The 20,235-nt window shown below is 41.9% G+C and overlaps 1 protein-coding gene across 2 annotated transcripts in view; it reads right to left on the reverse strand.

The window, feature by feature from the left end:
* The window catches only part of LDAH (lipid droplet associated hydrolase), a 356,814-nt gene that overhangs the window by 66,984 nt on the left and 269,595 nt on the right, over positions 1 to 20,235 (reverse strand). For both annotated transcript variants that reach the window (XM_089657355.1, XM_089657356.1), the window contains exon 6: positions 12,917 to 12,999. In XM_089657355.1, the coding sequence (XP_089513481.1) occupies positions 12,917 to 12,999 (83 nt within the window). The remainder of the gene's footprint in view (positions 1 to 12,916; positions 13,000 to 20,235) is intronic.

Here is a 20,235-nt window from a genome sequence, read left to right on the forward strand (position 1 = left end):
AATGGGCACACGAGATGCAGAGCCCAGAAGGGAAGAGCCTGTGGGAAAGGAGCAGGTAAATAAAGAAGTATGTTCCTATTGATTAGTTCTTGCTTCAAGTACACCTTCCCACCAGCATCCAGAACTTCTGTCATGTTTTTTGGGGTTTAATAAAGCTTTGACCATTCTGACAGTAGAGCAAAGCTTGGAACAGCCAAAACAAAGTGATGGGAATATCACATCTGTAACAGATTATACAAAAAGATCTATTTGGGTGCTCCATAGGCATTTGTTCAGTATTCTCATTGATGCAGCTCTCAAGGCACCCTTTAAATGTGTGGACACCCCATTCTAAAATGTAAAAAAAACTATTCTCATCAACACCCTCTCCACCTGTCCTTGCCGGCTCTTCTCCACTTTCAAATCCCTGCTCTCCCCCCCCCCCCAACCTCCACTCAGTACCTCACTCACCGCCCACGAGATTGCCAATCATTTCCAAAACAAGATTGACGCAATCCGTAAGGACATTGTCAATTCACAATCTACCTCTCCACCTAGCCTCCCTGCCTCCATCACCCCCTCAACTCTCCCCTTCCACGACCTCGCAACCGCTCTGCCCCCCACCATACCCAACGCCCTGCACACTATAACCTCCCCAACACTCCGCTCCTTCAGCCTTGCTACCACTGAGGAGGTCACTAAGGTCTTCACTGAAGCCCGCCTCACCACTTGCCCCCTGGACCCTATCCCCTTACAACTCCTCCAGTCACCCCCCTCCTCTATCATTCGCTCCCTCACCCACATCTTCAATCTCTCCCTCTCTACTGGCGCATTCCCCTCCCCCCTAAAGCATGCACACATCAAGCCCATACTCAAAAAACCCTCCCTTGACCCCACGGACCTAAACAACCTTAGACCCATCTCCCTGCTGCCATTCACTTCCAAGCTCCTTGAGCGCTTAGCCTACAATCACCTAAGCGCCCACCTCACTGATAACAACCTCCTTGATCCACTACAGTCTGGCTTCTGTCCCCTACCTGTCCCCTACACTCCACCGAAACCGCCCTACTTAAAATCTCTAACGACCTGCTAACCACCAAAGCTAATGACCACTACTCAGTCATCCTGCTCCTCGACCTCTCTGCGGCCTTCGACACAGTCGACCACCCCCTCCTCCTTACTAAACTGCACTCCTTTGGCATCAGGGACGCTGTTCTCTCCTGGTTCTCCTCCTACCTATCCCAACGCTCCTTCAGCGTTACCTATAACGCTGCCACCTCCCCCTCTCTCCCCCTTTCTGTCGGTGTCCCCCAAGGCTCTGTCCTCTGACTCCTCCTCTTCTCTATCTACACCTCCTCCCTTGGCAAATGAATACATTCCCACGGCTTCAACTATCACCTCTATGCCGACGACACACAAATTTACCTCTCTACCCCTCAACTCACCCCCTCACTCTCCGTCTGCATCGCCCACCTCTTGAACGACATATCAGACTGGATGTCGCTCCATTTCCTCAAGTTAAACCTGTCCAAAACCGAGCTCCTAGTTTTCCCCCCAGCCTGCACCCCCCCCCCCATCCTCTCCATCACGACTAGCAACGCCATCATCAATCCCACCCCACATGCCAAAGTCCTGGGTGTCACCCTGGACTCAAACCTTTCCTTCCAACCTCATGTCCAATCACTATCAAAGTCATGCAGGCTCCACCTTCGCAACATCTCCAAGATATGTACGTTCCTCACCCCAGACACTACTAAACAACTCGTACACTCCCTCATTATCTCATGCCTGGACTACTGCAACTCCCTTCTCACTGGCCTACCCAAACAAATGCTATCCCCACTCCAGTCTATCCTGAACTCAGCGGCTAGACCAGCAATGGGCAAACTACGGCCCGCGGGCCGTATACGGCCCGGCGGACCTTTTAATCCGGCCCGCGGAGCTAGGCTCCCGCAAGGCCAGTGGTCGGCAAGCCGCGGCTCTTTACAATAGATGCGGCTCTCCTGTGTGCCGGGCGCCCGCTCCCCTCCCTCCTCTCGGGCGGGCGGGCGGGCGACCTCCTCTCCTCCTCTCCCCTCCCCTCCTCTCGGATGGCCGCCCCCCCTCTAGGATGGCCGCCCCCTCCCTCCTCTCGGGCGTCAGGACTCTGCAGCTGTCAGGATGTAGGCGGGGCAGCCAGGATGTAGGCGGGGCAGCGTGACGAACTCTTCTCTCACAGTCCTCCCTGAAGACCAGAACGGCGCGGGAATACGAGAGGAACGCGCGGAGGAGCAAAGGTAAGTGAATTGACACAGGGGGGACTTACTATATGGGGGACTTACTATATGGGGAATGAATTACTATATGGAGGACTTACTATATGGGGAATGAATTACTATAGGGGGGACTTACTATATGGGGAATGAATTACTATATGGGGGACTTACTATATGGGGGATGAATTACTATATGGGGGTCTTACTATATGGGGAATGAATTACTATATGGGGGACTTACTATATGGGGAATGAATTACTATATGGAGGACTTACTATATGGGGGACTTACTATATGGGGAATGAATTACTATATGGGGGACTTACTATATGGGGAATGAATTACTATATGGGGGACTTACTATATGGGGGACTTACTTTATGGGGAATGAATTACTATATGGGGGACTTACTTTATGGGGAATGAATTACTATATGGGGGACTTACTATATGGGGAATGAATTACTATATGGGGGACTTACTTTATGGGGAATGAATTACTATATGGGGGACTTACTATATGGGGAATTAATTACTATATGGGGGACTTACTATATGGGGAATGAATTACTATATGGGGGACTTACTATATGGGGAATGAATTACTATATGGGGGACTTACTATATGGGGGACTTACTATATGGGGGATGAATTACTATATGGGGGATGAATTAATATGGGGGATGAATTACTATGTGGGGGATGAATTACTATGTGGGGGATGAATTACTATGGGGGATGAATTACTATATGGGGGATGAATTACTATGTGGGGGATGAATTACTATGGGGGATGAATTACTATATGGGGGATGAATTACTATATGGGGGATGAATTGCTATATGGGGGACGAATTGCTATATGGGGGACGAATTGCTATATGGGGGATGAATTACTATATGGGGGATGAATTACTATATGGGGGATTAATTACTATGCTTACTATGGGGGAATATTACTATACTTACTATGGATGACACATACACATCATTCATCTACTCTTGGTCCGGCCCCCGGGTCCAATATATGAACCCATTGCGGCCCTCAAGTCAAAAAGTTTGCCCACCCCTGGGCTAGACTCATCCACCTCACCAACCGCTCCATTTCTGCCACCCCCCTCTGCCAATCCTTCACTGGCTCCCGATTGCACAATGCATTAAATTCGAACTACTAACTCTGACATACAAAGCCATTCACAACGCTGCCCCAAACTACCTCACCGACCCGATACCCAAATACCACCCTACCCATAATCTTCGCTCCTCACAGGACCTCCTACTCTCCAGCTCCCTAGTCTCCTCCTCCCACACCCGACTGCAGGACTTCCCCCATCCTCTGGAACTCCCTACCCCAATCCATCAGACTGTCACCTACCCTCCTCACCTTCAGGCGCACCCTAAAAACCCATCTCTTCAGGGAAGCCTACCCCACCCTCACCTAACAACCGATCTCCTCCACTCCCCCTACCACTCCATCCCCCACAGCCACTTCCTCCTGTACCATTATCCCCTCCCTCCTAGATTATAAGCTCGAAAGAGCAGGGCCCTCGAACCCCTCATGTATTGTATTGTCTCATGTTCTGTCCCCCACGCTAATGTACAGTGCTGAGTAAACCCTTTGGCGCTATATAAACACTGTATAATAATAATATTCTAATAGTTTTACATAATGCATCAACACACACATAGGACACCCAACGTTGGAGGTGATTTGTTCTTCCAAATCTAATGCACTTTTGCACACTGATACTGACTAGTATTCCAGTGTTTCTCTTCTCTCAGATTTTCTCCATCACGCAGCTAATGTGACCCCAGTGCTGACAAAGAGGGGCAAGGGAGGGGCAAACAAGGATGCTGTGCAGGCAACTGACATCCTCTTTATCAGCTGATGATGTCAGTTGTCTAGCTGGTGGCAAGAAGGTCGTAATGGTGCACAATGAAAACCTGTGGCTTTGTGTAACTAAAAGACAGGCTTGATCCACCTGCTGGTTTGTATACAATTTTTGGGCAATTTTTAGGCATTTTTCCAAGGCACACCTGACGAAACCTCAAAGCACCCCAGGGTGCCTGGGTACCCTGGTTGAAAAAGGCTAGTCTAAACAATACATGCTTACATCATAATTACTGACAAAAGCATTTTGGGCTTTGCACAATTTCTGAAAAACGGCTGTTATGTGGTTCCCATACGTATGACATCCATTACCCACACTACTTATTCTTGTGACATGACAAGATCAAAAACCTCCTTTTTAAAGTCAAAGACAGGAATAAATACCTGACAAAATTTCTGACCATGCAGAAAAGATACCAATAGAGAAAGCGCCAGATAAAATGATAAAAGAGTAAAAATTAATTTACAACAAAAATGACCAACACGTCAGAGATTATATTATATTGTTTTGTTGTAGTGTCTTCTGGACTCCAAAATGGATTTTTTTGTGTAATGTAAACCAATAAATTAATTTGAAAATACAAGGAGAGAAAAGGAAGCAACTCCTTCTGAGTGTAGTATTGCACACAAAGGAATTTATTAACACGATTGGGAACACACAAAAGAACAGATAAAAGGCGCTCATCAAGCAAAAATCACCACTGTCATCACACTGGTCTGGTCCTGCTGCACATATGCATCACAAACGCTGCCCCCGGCTGTGCTGGTGGCTTCTAGTGCTTCCTGGTTAGCTGCGTGTTTGAAGAAGAAGGCGGCGTGCTCCTTTTTTCAGGATGAACGCGTAGCCACACCCATCGCCTCGATCACTGGGAAGTGGCATCACTACAGCTCGCCCTGTGCACCCAAGCTGACCAGGAAGCACTGGGAGCCACCAGTACAAACAAGGACAGTGTTTGCGGTATATGTGCTGTGGAACCACACCGATGCAATGATGCTTGATGAGTGCCTTTTATCTGCTCTTTTTTTAGCTGCCACTCATGAGTCAATAAATTCCGTTACGTCCAATACTACACTTTCTTTTCTCTCCTTGTGTTTTCAAATTAATTTATTGGTTTACATTACACAAAAAGCCCCAATAGGTTTTGGAGGCCAGAAGACACTACAAAAAAACAATACAGTATAATTCCTGACACACGTTGATTGTTTTTATTGTAAATCAATAAGTTAATTTGGACTCTTATCATTTGATCTGGCACTTCTTCCATTGGTGCATCTCTTCTGCATAGTTAGGTCTTCTGTCAGGTATTTATTGCTGTCTTGTTCCTAGAGCTAGAAGCAACTCTGCATATGAAAACACAAAGAGAGAAAAGGAAGCAGGGCCATCTGAGTGTACTTTTGGACACAAAGGAATTTATTAACACATGAGATGGCAGCACACAAAAGATAGGATAAAAGGTGCTCATCAAGTATCAATCACCACTGTCATTGCACTGGTCCGATCTCGCTGCAAATATGTACCACAAATGTTGCCCCCAGTTGTGCTAGTGGCTTCCAGTGCTTCCTGGCCAGCATGGGTACATAGGGTGAGCGGTAGTGAGGTCACTTCCCAAAAGGTTGGCAGTGGGTGTGGCTACGCATTCGGCCTGATGAAGAAATAGAAATTCTTCAAGTGCATAGCCAAGCCCACGGCCTCGACCTCTGGGAAGTGATGTCAGTACCATTTGTCCTGTGTACGCATGATGCACAGGAAACACTAGGAGCCACCAGCACAGCTGGAAACAGCCTGTGTGGTGCATATGTGCAGTGGGACCGAACTGGTGTAATGACAGCTGTGACTGATGCTTAATGAGCGCCTTTTATCTGTGCTTTTGTGAGTTGCCAAACATGTTAATAAATTGTTGTGTCCAATACTACACTCAGATGCCACTGCTTCCTTTTCTATCCTTGTATTTTCATATGCAGAGTTGCTTCAAGCTCTTGGAACAAGCTTCCACTAGGTTTATAATGTTGGACTTTAATTTTAGACTGATATCCAGGACTCCTTTGATAGGTTTTATAATACATAAGGGGGCTATTGTTGCATATTATATTAGAGGACACTTGGTGTATAAAATGGACCATTCTCTCTTGGTGCACCAAATCCTCCTTTCTCATAAATAAATAATTTGGACTCTTTTATCATTTGGTCTGGCCCTCCTTTCATTAGTGCATGTTTTCTTCTGTTAACCTGTTGGGTACCCACAGGAGGGTAGTCCCGTTGGTTGTAAGCAGTCTCTGGGCCAGATCTCTGAATGTTTTTGTCCTCTCTCTACTTTGTGTGAACTCATATCAAAGTCTCAGCAGCTCTTGGATGCTTTTTTCTTCAATTTCTAACCCTGCCCCACTCTATTCAAGGCTACAAAAATGGATAGAGTTGGGTTTTACACATAGGGATGACACTTAAAACACCACTGGGTGAAATAAACTTAAATATAAAACTTGATGTGAAATACAATTTCTCGGCAAGCAGAATAAAAACATACTGTAGAAAAAGTCCAAGTTGTATATTTAAACAATGAAACCAATTTTAGAGACACCAGGAGAGTAACTAAACATGCCTCAAGGGGAGAGTAATAATAACTGAACTATATGGCTAGATTTTTGAGTGAGAATTCCTATTGTGGTAAATTTGCCAGGACAGCATCTTGAATTACTAAATAGCCCTGTAAATGCTGGATGTGCTGTAATGAGAGCTCTCACGTCCTATAACTTCAGCAAAGTACTATTGAATGCAGCTCACCATGTTAATGATCTAATGAGGCTGACTTTTCCTTAAATGCTGGCCAGTTCTACAAGTCATAAAGAGCTTGTGTCTAAAAAGTTTCTTAGAACATCTGATGAACATAAGAACCAATTATGTTCTTTTCAAACATACATGGCTTTATTGCTGCTCAATTCTCACTGGAGAAATTTCTACTTACTTCCTATCCCAATAATTACTGTCACTGGGAAGTGTAGGGAATCTCCGCAAATGGGACGCAGTAAAAGCCAATCTCCAGGTTTAATTGCACCCCCTCTGTGCCCCATCATGTGACATCATATTTTACTTTAAATTCTTCTGGGCTACTTTTTATCGAACTACACAAAAAATGGAAACCGTCCCAACCTATAACCAGCGTTATAGGTTGTAGGTTACAGGTTGGGACGGTTACCATTTTTTGTGTAGTTGGCGAATTCGGATTCAGGGATGCACTGGATGCCTTTGCTGTCATTTTAATATAGCTGGGCACCATGTGCATCCCTGTACCTTTAACCACTTGCCTACCAGGCACTTATACCCCCTTATTTACCAGGCCAATTTTCAGCTTTCAGCGCTGCCGCACTTTGATTGACAATTGCGCGGTCATGCAACATTGTACCCATATGAAATTTTGATAATTTTTTTCTCACAAATAGAGCTTTCTTTTGGTGGTATTTAATTGCCACTGGGCGCTTTACTTTTTGCGCTATAAATAAAAAAAGTGCAAAAAATTTGAAAAAAAAAAAAAGTGTGTGACACTGCAGAGTGTCACAGGTGGGTGCACTGCTGGGCACAGGTGGGTGCACTGCTGGGCACAGGTGGGTGATCTGCTGGGCACAGGTGGGCGGAGCTAGTGGGCGCACTGCTGTGCACAGGTGGGCAGAACTTGTGGGTGGCACTGCTGGGCACCGATCATCAGGGCACTGATCATTAGTGCCCTGATGATCGGTGCCGATCCTCGCTCTGACAACTGCCGGTTCTCGGCAGTACTTTCCTCACAATCTGACAGGATGAGGAAAGTGCAGCCGAGAACCGGCACTTGCATTTCCCTGTGATCAGCGTGTCATTGGACACCGCTGATCACGTGGTAAAAGGCCGCTGTGATTGGCCTTTTACCACATCACGTGATCAGCTGTGTCCGTAGGACACAGCGATCACGGAGATCGCCGGGTGCGCGCCCCCTGGGGCACGCAGGAGAGCGCGTTCTGGGAGGCTGTCATATGACGTCCACCCAGAACTGGCCGGCCGCAGTGCAGCCGTCATTCGGCTATCTGCGGTCGGCAACTAGTTAAGGAGGGATGGGCTCCTCCAGGCACACCTGTCCTTTACCTATCGATTTACTCATGTGCTCCTACTATGGAGGCTTTGGAAATTTTAGTAAGGTATACAGTATACAGAGGACCCTTGACGTGGGACTGTGGCTTACGCATGTATTTGCAAATGTGTGCAAAGAAAACCCTCTGTTTTTAAAGCAAACTGTAAGACAGGGCCATATTGGTTGTTTCGCAGGTTGGTTGGTAAGTGTTGCTGGGAAATCCTTTGTTTGTTACTTTTTATTTGCCTCTGTAGATTTTGTCAGAGGGTGTAACCTAGCCTCTTTGGCCCTTCACCTTCTTCTTAATAAATATGTAGTTCACATTTATGTCCAGGATAATGAAAAGCAAAGCTCTTAACAGGATGCTGGAGCTATTGTGCTAGATCTGAACTGTAGGAGAGATTGGAGTCTCGAAGCAAGTGGAGCACAACACACATTTGTAAGGCACATTAGTGTGATTTATAAAGGTGTTGTGGGGTAAGGCCATACTGTAGTTTTTAAGTAGAGCCCTACATTTTTAAAGATTAGAATTGTCTAAGCCAGCAATGGGCAAACTACGGCCCGCGGGCCGTATACGGCCCGGCGGACCTTTTAATCCGGCCCGCGGAGCGTGGCAAACATTGGCTGTCAGGATGTAAGCGGGGCAGCGTGACGAACTCCTCTCCTCTCACAGTCCGCCCTGAAGACCGGAACGGCGCGGGAACACGGCGAGAGGAACGCGCGGAGCAAAGGTAAGTGAATTGACACAATATGGGGAATGAATTACTATAGGGGGGATGAATTACTATGGGGGATGAATTACTATAGGGGGGATGAATTACTATGGGGGATGAATTACTATATGGGGATTAATTACTATAGGGGGGATTAATTAATATAGGCGGGGTGAATTACTATATGGGGGATGAATTACTATAGGGGGGATGAATTACTATATGGGGAATGAATTACTATATGGGGGATTAATTACTATTGGGGATGAATTACTATATGGGGGATGAATTACTATATGGGGGATGAATTACTATGGGGGATGAATTACTATATGGGGGATGAATTACTATGGGGGATGAATTACTATGGGGGATGAATTACTATATGGGGGATGAATTACTATGGGGGATGAATTACTATATGGGGGATGAATTACTATATGGGGGATGAATTACTATATGGGGGATGAATTACTATATGGGGGATGAATTACTATGGGGGATGAATTACTATATGGGGATGAATTACTATATGGGGGATGAATTACTATATGGGGGATGAATTACTATGGGGGATGAATTACTATGGGGGATGAATTACTATATGGGGGATGAATTACTATGGGGCATGAATTACTATGGGGGATGAATTACTATATGGGGGATTAATTACTATGCTTACTATGGGGGAATATTACTATACTTACTATGGATGGCATGGTAGTGGCTGGGCCGGCCAGCAGCTAGTCCGGCCCCCGGGTCCAATATATGAACCCATTGCGGCCCTCAAGTCAAAAAGTTTGCCCACCCCTGGTCTAAGCACTACAAGCAGGATAGAAAAAACATTAACGTCTGAACTTTTGTGTTGGTGAAGAATTTTAAAAATATCCTGGACAGCAAGGAGAATAAACCAGTGGATCCTTCAACAAATTAGGCGCAACATTTCACTTGAAGTGCAGATAACTAAAATGAAGCTGTCTTATTTTGAGCATATTATGAAAGGAACCTACTAACTAGATAGGACAATTACGCTTGGAAAAGTTGAAGGGAAAACAGGAAATGGGCAACCAGCAATAAGGTTCATGGATACAGTCAAAGAAATTATGAATATTTCATTGAAAAGACTTAAGACCCAAATAGAAAAGTGATCAACCTGTAGAAACACTATTCATGTGGACGCCAGGAGTCGATAGACTTGAGAGCACTTAATAAAGTATTCACAGTTTAGAAGGTTGAAAAAAGACACATGTCCACCCATGTCAATCTGTGTGTGTGTAATTTTTATTTGTAACTATTCCCATAGCCCTGTATATTCTGCTTCCTAAAGAAGGCATCTAAAAGTTTTTATCAAAGCTTTCCGTCAGTACCACTTCACAGTAAAGGGAGCTCCACATTTTTACTGCTCTTACAAGAGTCCTTTCCGAAAACCAAGGTTAAACTTCCATTCTTCTAACCTCAAATAGTTGCTGTGTGTCCACTTCAGGAACCTTACAGTAAACAGTCTTTCTCTCCCTCTATATAGTGATCACATGCAGAGTAGTAAGCAAGATGTCACTTCTGACATCATTGCTTACTACGTGTGAAATCTGTGAATGATCACAGAGGTCACATGGTACAAGGCTATTCACAACAGCCTTGTACCATGTGACAAGCTGTGACCAATCACAGCTCACACAGTAGTTCTCAATGGCTGCAAGAATGCAGCTAGAGAGAAGGAGAAATTATTGCTTTTACAGCCTTTATGGGTGTAAAAGAAATCAGTGTAAAAAAAAAAAAAAAAATCTTCATCACCCCCCACAAGTAGTACAGTTTCACCATGGTGACATTGTACTACTAGGGTGACAGTATGTAAAAAAACAAAAAAACAAATATAAAAAAAAGTAAAATAAAATGTTTAAAAATTTTAATTTTTGGTTATAAACTAATTTTGGTTATTTATTATTTTACTAAAAAGGTAACGGAATAAATTGTGGCTAAGATTTATGATGAAATACTATTTATTTGCAAAATTTTATAAGGAAAACACTTTTTTTCAAATTTTTGGACATTTTCATTTACATAGCAAAAAAAATAAAAATCCCAGTGGTGAATAAATACCACCAAAATAAAGCTTTATCTGTCTCAAAAAAATGCTAAAAAATTCATATGGGTACAGTGTTGCGTGACCGCGCAATTGTCAAAGTGTGACAGCGCTGAAAGCTGAAAATTGGCCTGGACAGGAAGGGGGTAAAAGTGTCAGGGCTGGAAGTGGTTAATAAATTGCATAGATTTCAGAACAAACTTCTTTCACGTTGTCATTATGGAGTATTGTTTGTAGTATGTTGAAGAAAAAAAGAATTTAATCCATTTTGGAATAAAGCTTTAACATAACAAAATGTGGCAACAGTTAAGCGCTGTTAATACTTTGTGGATGCACTGTATATGCACAGTAGTTACTGTATAATATATTTGTACATTGTCAATGTCACATCCCCTCTTAAGCTCCTTTTCTCCAGAATGATTAGCTGTAATCTCAGTAAATGATAGCTGATGTCCTCCACCCCCCTTACGAATTTTGTTGCCTTTCTAAAACTGAACTGCATATTCAAGATGAGGCTGAATCGATGTTTTATAAAAGGCGTAGAATTATTCATTTATCTCTGGAATATATGCCCTTTAAATACATGACAGTATTTTTGCTAGCTTTGTTTGTTTCAGCTTGACATTGCATTCTATTCTTAAGTCTGTGGTCTATAAGCACTCCCAGATCCTTTTCCATCATTGAATCTCCCAGGAGAGCCCCTTCAAATGTGTAATTTGCATGTATATTTTTGGCACCCAAATGCATAACTTTACATTTTTCCACATTAAACCTCATCTGCCATTTAACTGCCAAGCCCCCTATGTTGCCAAGGTCTTCCTGTAATGATGCTATATCCTGTGCCAAATGTATTTTCCTACATAATTTGGTATCATCAGAAAACACTGAAATTGGGCACTCAAGACCAACGTCTATATGATTAATAAACAAATTAAACAGCATTGGCCCCCAAGATTAAACTATGGGGTAGACCACTCGCAACTTTAGACCTTTTAGAGGATGAGTAATTTATCACTACTCTCTGGAGCTGTTCATGTAACCAGTTTCCTATCATTGTACATACAATTTCATCTCCAACAGACCTTATTTTATAGACTAAACGTTTATGAGATACAGTTTTAAATGCCTTGACAAAATCTACTTAACCACTTGCCCTCTGGAAGATTTACCTCCCTTTATGACAAGGCCATTTTATTCTATACGGCGCTGCGATATTTTAACTGACAATTGTGCGGCCATGCAAAACTGTACACAAATGAAATAATTTATTTTGGTGGTATTTGATCACCACTGGGTTTTTTATTTTTGTACCTGGTTTTCAGTCAAGTATGGGCCAAAAATATTACAGAGAAAAAAAGTCATGATTTAGAATAATTCTAATCTCAGAAATACTTTTTTGATCAATCAATGGCTTCTGTGGGATACTGGGACCAAGGATGGATTATTTTACACTGGAGATACAATTTATAGGAATGATAAGTAAAAAATATGATTTCAAAGGACTAAAGAATGAGACAGTTTAGGTCTTACAGCTAATGGTCATGTATATGTGCTGGTACCCAAATTAATGTCTACTGGTTTCGAGGAATAGGCATGTGCTACCAGATGGAACAACTGAAGAGGAGTGGAGAGTAAAACAAAAATAGTAACAGAAGACTGCCTCTTCTGTGTACTGACTGCTACTTTTTATATTAGGTAACAAAAGAAAATCTGGAAAAGAAGCTTTTAGAGAGCTGGTGAAAGACGAAGAACAATTGTGATTGAATATACACAACCAGATTCCACAGTATCTGGCTCTTAGTACTCTGTAGCTTTTCCTGCTTGACCTCTGTATTATGCAGCAATGTATGCAAGTGTTACAGCTTTTTTTCTACTTTGTAATAAAAGAAAACAAATGCTTACCTTGTTTAAATTGGACTTAATAGTATCATTATTTCTCTCTAAGACCTTTAGCATTTCTTGACTTCCCATGTACATGGCATTTACTGAAAATAAAATAAAAAAATCTGTTAAAACAACTAATAGAAGGAAATCATTGTTCTACCCCTGAAATATAAATCTAAATTAACCATGACACAATTGGTTAGTCAATGAGTACAGCTGAGATAAATAACTGACACGTACTAGCTTAATATCTTGAAGGAGATACAGTATGTTTCTTCATGTCTGCTGTGACCAGTAACAAGCTTTGTCCTCTTACTAACTATAGAAAATAACAGATAAAACTGGAACTCCAATTTACTGCACTGATTGTCCAAGTGCAATCAGGAAATCATCTAATTAAATTGGGTGAAACATTCCTCTATAAAATCAGGACTAGTGTCTGTTACCTACTTTCAAGTGACAGCTGTTAATACTGCCATTTCATTTTTTTAATTCATTACACCATCCTTTATTAAGACATACAGACACGGTTAGCTGCACATGTGGAAATGGATTGCTGGCAAATGGAGGTACCACTGTAATTTTCACATTGATTTCTCTGTGGGGGCTTTGAGCATTCATTATAAGTAGTAGGATCCATCATTTCCTGAAACAACTTCATATAGGTATTATACTGTATCTTACAATGTAACAGTGCTTACATAGGGAATATTTACTAAAACTGGAGAGTGCAAAATCGACTGCAGCTGTGAATGGTAGCCAATCAGCTTCTAACTTCAGCTTTTTCAAATACGGTTCGACAAAAAACCCTGGCAGCTGATTGGTTTCTACGAAGAGCTGCACCAGATTTTGCGCTGTTTAGTAAATCATCCTCGCACAGTGTATTAAGATTTTTTTTTGAAGGACACATACGGTATATGTTAAAGTGATACTAAATCTACAAAAAAATTGGTAGGCAATAGACTTTTCAACAGAAGAGACTTTGAAAGTGCCGTCTGCCAAAAATCTCCTTCATAGCAATTTTTAAAATGCTTTATCAATCTGATTCCAGTTATGGGAGTTATTTAAATGTAAGGTTTTGGTAGATGTAGAGTTTAACACCTGACAATTTCTTGGATCTCTTAAGACTTTATTAGTCTCATAGTATGTCTTGTGCCTTATCCTGCATATCTGCTTCATTATGAGGAGACCCCAAAACACCCAAAACTCACAGTTTGACGGTAAGGAAGTCAGGATTGAAGCTGGCCATAGATGGATCGAAATTCAGCTGGTTCAGTAGGGACCAGCCAAATTTTGATCCATCTATAGCTGTTTCCGTTCATGAGAAGTTGATGACAGAATTAGATTGTAAGCTCCAAGGAGCAGGGCCCTCCTATCCCTCTTGTATTGAACTGTATTGTTTCCCGTTATATTGTAAAGCACTGAGCAAACTGTTGGCGCTATATAAATCCTGTATATTAATAATAATAATGAAGTGGGAGTCCTGCTGTCAGAATATGACACAGCGGGGAGGATTCCAACATCCACCTGAAACATGTAGATGAGAAAAATTGGATCAGATTTTTTCTTTCACCATGTGCGAAATCATGTATGGCCAGCTTTATAGGGAATGACGAGTCATCCCGTGAGTCATGCCACTAGCTCCCTTTAACTAAACTCACTGTTTGGTGGACTGCCCTTATTATAAATGTATCCTTTTAAATACTGTAGTCTGTTCACTGTTAGGCAATGAAAAACTAGAAAAATATATATTTGTGTTTTGGTGATATCTTCCCTTGTCCTGCTGTCTTTGGCTCTTGCACTTGAATGTTATAAGGCAATGTCAACAAGAAACAACAAGATGCTCCACTCTGGAAAGTCTGCAAGCAAACCAACATTTTGTAAATCATTTCTTATGAAGTCTGATTCCTATTTCTCCCTACTCTACAATATACTCTCTCTACCCTTCCTTCTCACATTAGTGTCCTCAAATTCTTCTTATTTCCTCACTCTCCTTCTTCTTCTAGTCTGGGAACGTTTTCCCTAATCCTGGCCCTCCATTATCTAGCTGCAGAACCCACATCCGGCACCTTCCCTGCTCTGGCAACAGCTGCAATCCACTTTGGTTCTATCTCCTGCTTCCAAACACCAGCCCCCCTTTGCGCTCTCTGGAATGCCAGCTCTGTCTGTAGCAAGCTCACCTCTGTGCATAACCTTTTGATCTCCTGTTCCTTTTCTCTCCTCTATAATATCCACTATCAATCTTGGCGACTTTAACATCTACATTATTATTAACAGCCTGGCAACATCTCAACCTAACTCCATCTTTTGACCTAACGCAATGGATGCACAATCTCACTCACTCCAATGGTAACACCAATGACCTTGCATTATCTCATCTCTGCACTCCTGTCAACCTCATCAGTACCCCTTTACCCTATCTGATCACAAATTCTTCAGTTTTACATTGTCCTTGTCTTCAACCACCTGTCCCTCCAAGCAGCAAATAATTACCCGTAGAAACCTTCACCACTTTAACCCTTTGCTTCTTTATTTTGCTATTGACCACTTCTATGACAAAATCTCACCCCTGCCCTGTCCTAACCTGGCCCCTTCTGTCTACAACAGTTTACCCTCATCCTCAATAGATTCACTTCCTCCTCTGACTACACACAGAATCAGGCCCTAACCATTACAACCTTGGCAAACTGATGACACCAGAAATCTCAAAGAGAAATTGCTGTGTTCTTGAGCAACTGTGGCGTAAAACTAAATCCCTGCAAGACTTTATCCTATACAGATCTGCCTAACATACAAATCCTACTGCATCTTCTCCAGAACTGCCTGGTGTGGCTTCCGTAGCGTTTGATTCGTACCATAGACTTCCTCTTTTGAGATCTCATCTGGAAACACAGGCACCCTAGAATCCAGCTCTCCACACTACAACTATCTAAAGACGGGGGGGGGGGGGGGCTAGCACCACTCAATGTCCGATTGTATTTGTTGCCTATCAAATGCAGCATTGGTATGGTTGGAATAGGCTTAATGTACAAGACCCCATTCAGAATGTTCCTTTGTCCCAGTTCACTGAAACTCCACCTGTTCAATAGATAGTGGCACACCACTTCTAAACTAAACGTAACATCCCTACATTTTATTTATTACACAAGATATGGGAAACCATACACGTTTTTACCATATATGAAGTAGTACATGCTATGTATTTATGCAGTACATGTTGATTTGGGACAATCCTGGATTTCCGGAGCCGAACAAACTAGAGGGTTTCAACTCTTGGAAGAAGGCAAGTGTTAGATTCCTTTATCAGTTATATGACAAAGATATACTATTACCTTTTGACAAGTTGACATAAAGTTATCAGCTATCTAATAAGTTATTTTTCAATACCTTCAATTACGTCGTGCCTTGTCAGGCGTGTACTTACCAGCTAAAATGTAATCCCTTGGTAATTATAAGTATAGCAACTTCCACTTCTACCAACAAACAGGAGCTCATAGGGGATTTATAGTTTACTTTACAAACAGCTGTCAGTGCTTGAGCACAGGTGAATACCCTCCAATCATGGCAACGGGATGTTGAATCTTTGGATGATGAGGAGTGGACCCAAGTATTGGAAAATTTAACGAAGGTCTCTTTATCCCCTTCGCACCTCCTGACTGTTATTCATCATTCACAGAGTACATTATACCCCACTGAAGATTCATTCATGGGGGAGAGTAGCATCTCCACAGTGTCCCAGATGTACTCTGGCCTCAGTTTCTCTCCTACACATGTTATGGCGCTGCCCCAAGCTCTATCAATATTAAGAGTATATTTTTATGATTCTTAATTTACTTTGTTCTATGCAAGTGTTATTAGATCCAAAAATTGCTTTATTGGGAATACTTCCTGAGGATGTGCTTCCCTCTAAAATGCATTTTTTCAAGATGTGTTCCCTTTATTAAGCCCACAAACTCATTCTGCAAAAGTGGCTCTCACCACTGAAATATAATCAATAGCATGAAAGACTTTACTTTAAGGAGAAAGGGGCTAACATATAAACACAGGGGGTGCCCAAAAAAATTTCACAAATGTTGGTATTTGTGGATACAGTCTAACGAATCAACAAATTCCTCCACACTTCAGGAGATGGATGCTGTACATTAAGTAGTTGCCTTGTTGACATGGTAGACAGTACATAAAGATATTTCTGTAACTATTACACTGCAATAGCAATATATGTGGAATTCTTTGCTCTAAGTGGTGATGTCCACTGTGGGATGGTTACACTAGGTACTTTCTAACTTTTATTTGTGTTTGCATGTTCTGAGAGTTAAACAAATTCCCTGTAATGGAATACTTTTCTTTCTTCGTTCTATTTCAACTCAAAACAAGTACTATGTGAAGTCTTTATTTTTCATGGCAAATTTGTATGCTGTAATAATTGTGTTTTCTTTTTTCTTTGTTATTGAAAAAAGATCAATAAAAATGACCTGATTAAAAAAAAATACAATTCCTGTCTCCATGCTTTCAAACAAACCCATTTTGTCACTCTTATTAATACTCTGACATCCAGTCTTCGTCGGCTCTTCTCTACCTTTAACACTCTACTTTGTACTCCACCACCTCCACCTGCTAACCCATTCATTGCCCTAGAGATTGCCAATCAGTTCAAAACCAAGACTGGTGCAATTTGTGAGGACATCTCCACTGTACAGATATCTTCCCTAATTAACATACCCTAACAGCACATTCAGTAATTTCCTCTTTTGACCCTCCTATTACAGAAGAGGTTACCAAACTTCTCTCAGATTCCCACTTAACCACCTATCGATGGATCCTGTTCTCTCAAACCTACTACAGTCACCCTCTTCCTTTATCCTAGGCTCTCTCTCTCATCAATCAGGATACTAAATGTAATCCTGTCTCTGACCTGTCCTTTCAGCCCCAAATCAAATCGCTGTCAAAAGTTTGTAGACGTCGCTTCTATAACATCTCCAAAATATGTCCCTTTTTAACCAATGAAACTACCAAGCAACTTATTCACTGCCTTGTTATATCTTGCCTTGACTATTGCAACTCCTTGCTCATAGGTCTACCTCTACACAGACTATCCCCTTTTCAGCCTACCATGAATGCTACTGCCATGCTGATCTACATTACCAACCATCCACTGGCCGCCACTCCTCTATGCCAATCCCTCCACTGGCTTCTTATTGCCCAAATTAACTAAATTCAAAATACTAACAGCATCATAAAAAGGAATTCACAACTCTGCCTCAAGTTATATAACCAGTCTTTTGTCCAAACCCAAACCACCCTCTTTGCTCCTCTTAAGACCTCCTGCTCTCTAGCTCCCTAGCCTCCTCCTCCCATGTTCGCCGCCAGGATTTCTCCAAAGCCTCTTCCATCCTCTGCAATTCTCTACCTGAATCTGTCTGGCTATGTCCTACTCTGTCCACTTTTAGGTGATCCCTGAAAACTCATCTGATCAAGGGAGCCTATCTCACCTTCATCTAACAGAACTTTTAATTCTCCCATCAACTCATCACTCACAGTTATTACCCTTTGTACAATTTGCCCTACCCTATTAGATTGTAAGCCCTTATGCGCAGGTCCCTCCTAACCTGCTTGTACCGTATTGTAACTGTACTGGTTCCCTTTTTATTGTAATGAGCTGCGCAAACTATTGGTGCCATAAAAAATCTGTAAAATAACAATGTCTCTCTTACCTTCTCATCTTCCCAAGAGTCCGTGATTGCAGTGCCACTTAGGTTGCTTCACTTGAGAAGGCTAACAGAATCTTAAATTCAGTATTTGAAATTTGCTGCATTTAATCTGACTGACGCAGAAATTATAGATGATTCTTATTATGATCATAGTTTTACTGACAAAGAGAACACCACTAAATATAATGCATGCTCTGACAAATGCAGTACCTTGCATCTTAAGGATTAATCAGGCACAAGATACAATAAGTAGTTTGTAGGATCTGTTCTTTTAATATGATTTCAGTTAAAACCTAATTATTTAGCTCCAATACACAAAACAAAAATTATTCTAAGTACTTTACAGAATGTCCTTTTAATTGTTGAAATAATTGAATAGTGTATTCCTGGGAAAATGCAATAAAATGAAAGCACTCAGGGTCTTTATTTTTTTTTTCTCACAATAAGTACACCCTCTTCTCCAATACTGGGTCAAAAATGATGGTTGTAGAATGTCTGGGACCAATGAAATCCAGTGAATTGTAAAGCACTGGGCCATAAATATGTGCATTTTAAATCTTTCTTTACCAAAGAACAGCTTCTTAATTGGTAAGTCCAACCAAAATTGGACTTTTGCAAACTGGTGAATATAGGGGTCATGACATGAAGCTTAAAATTCTTTGAGCATTACAATAATTAAAAATGAGCTTTTATTTACTAGAATTACAACCCCAATTTAAAAAAAAAAAAATTGGGATACTATGTAAAATCTACAAAAAACATAATGCATCGATTTAAAGCTCGCAAAGCCATAGTTTATTCACAAGAGAAAATAGAGAACATATGAAATGTTTAAACCGAGAAAATGTACCATTTTAAGAAATAAATAAGGTCATTTTGAAATTGACGGCAGCAATAAGTCTCAAAAAAGTTAGGACAGGGCCATGTTTACCCTAGTGTAGCATCCCCTCTTCTTTTCAGCCAAATGGTAGCTACATCCAATCAGATGCAGTAACTGTCTGACATCAACGTTCGCAGTGGGAGGAATCAATTTTTTTTTTGGTTGGCCCACAAGTGTGTATGGCCAGCTTTAGTACTTGGTTTATTATTATTATTATTATTATTATTCTACAGGATTTATATAGCGCCAACAGTACAATTACAATAATTTCAGTACAGAAGGAATGTGAGGGCCCTGCTCGTGGAGCTTACAATCTAAAGGAAGGGGAAGGTGATACAAAAGGTGATAGCTGCGGGGGGATGATTCAAGTACAGTTCTTAGGTGGAGGTGGGGTAGGCTTCCCTGAAGAAGTGAGTTTTCAAAGATCGCCTAAAGGCAGACAGGGTGGGGGCTGACCGGACATGCTGTGGTAGGGAGTTCCAGAGAATGGGAGAGGCTCTGGAAAAGTCCTGGAGTCGAGCATGGGAGGAGGTGATGAGAGGGCTAGAGAGGAGGATATCATGGGAGGAGCGGAGTGGGCGATTTGGGCGGTATCTGTGGATGAGGTTGGTGATGTAACTAGGGGCAGTGTTGTGGATGGCTTTGTAAGCTGTGGTTAGTATTTTGAATTTTATACGTTGGGTTAGTGGAAGCAAGTGAAGGGATTGGCAGAGAGGGGCAGCAGTCGCTGATCGGTTGGTAAGGTGTAT

This window comes from Staurois parvus, unplaced genomic scaffold (genome assembly GCF_062004578.1).
Source record: "Staurois parvus isolate SC_StPar_1 unplaced genomic scaffold, SC_StPar_1.0 ptg000985l, whole genome shotgun sequence".
NCBI classification, from domain to species: Eukaryota; Metazoa; Chordata; class Amphibia; order Anura; family Ranidae; genus Staurois; species Staurois parvus.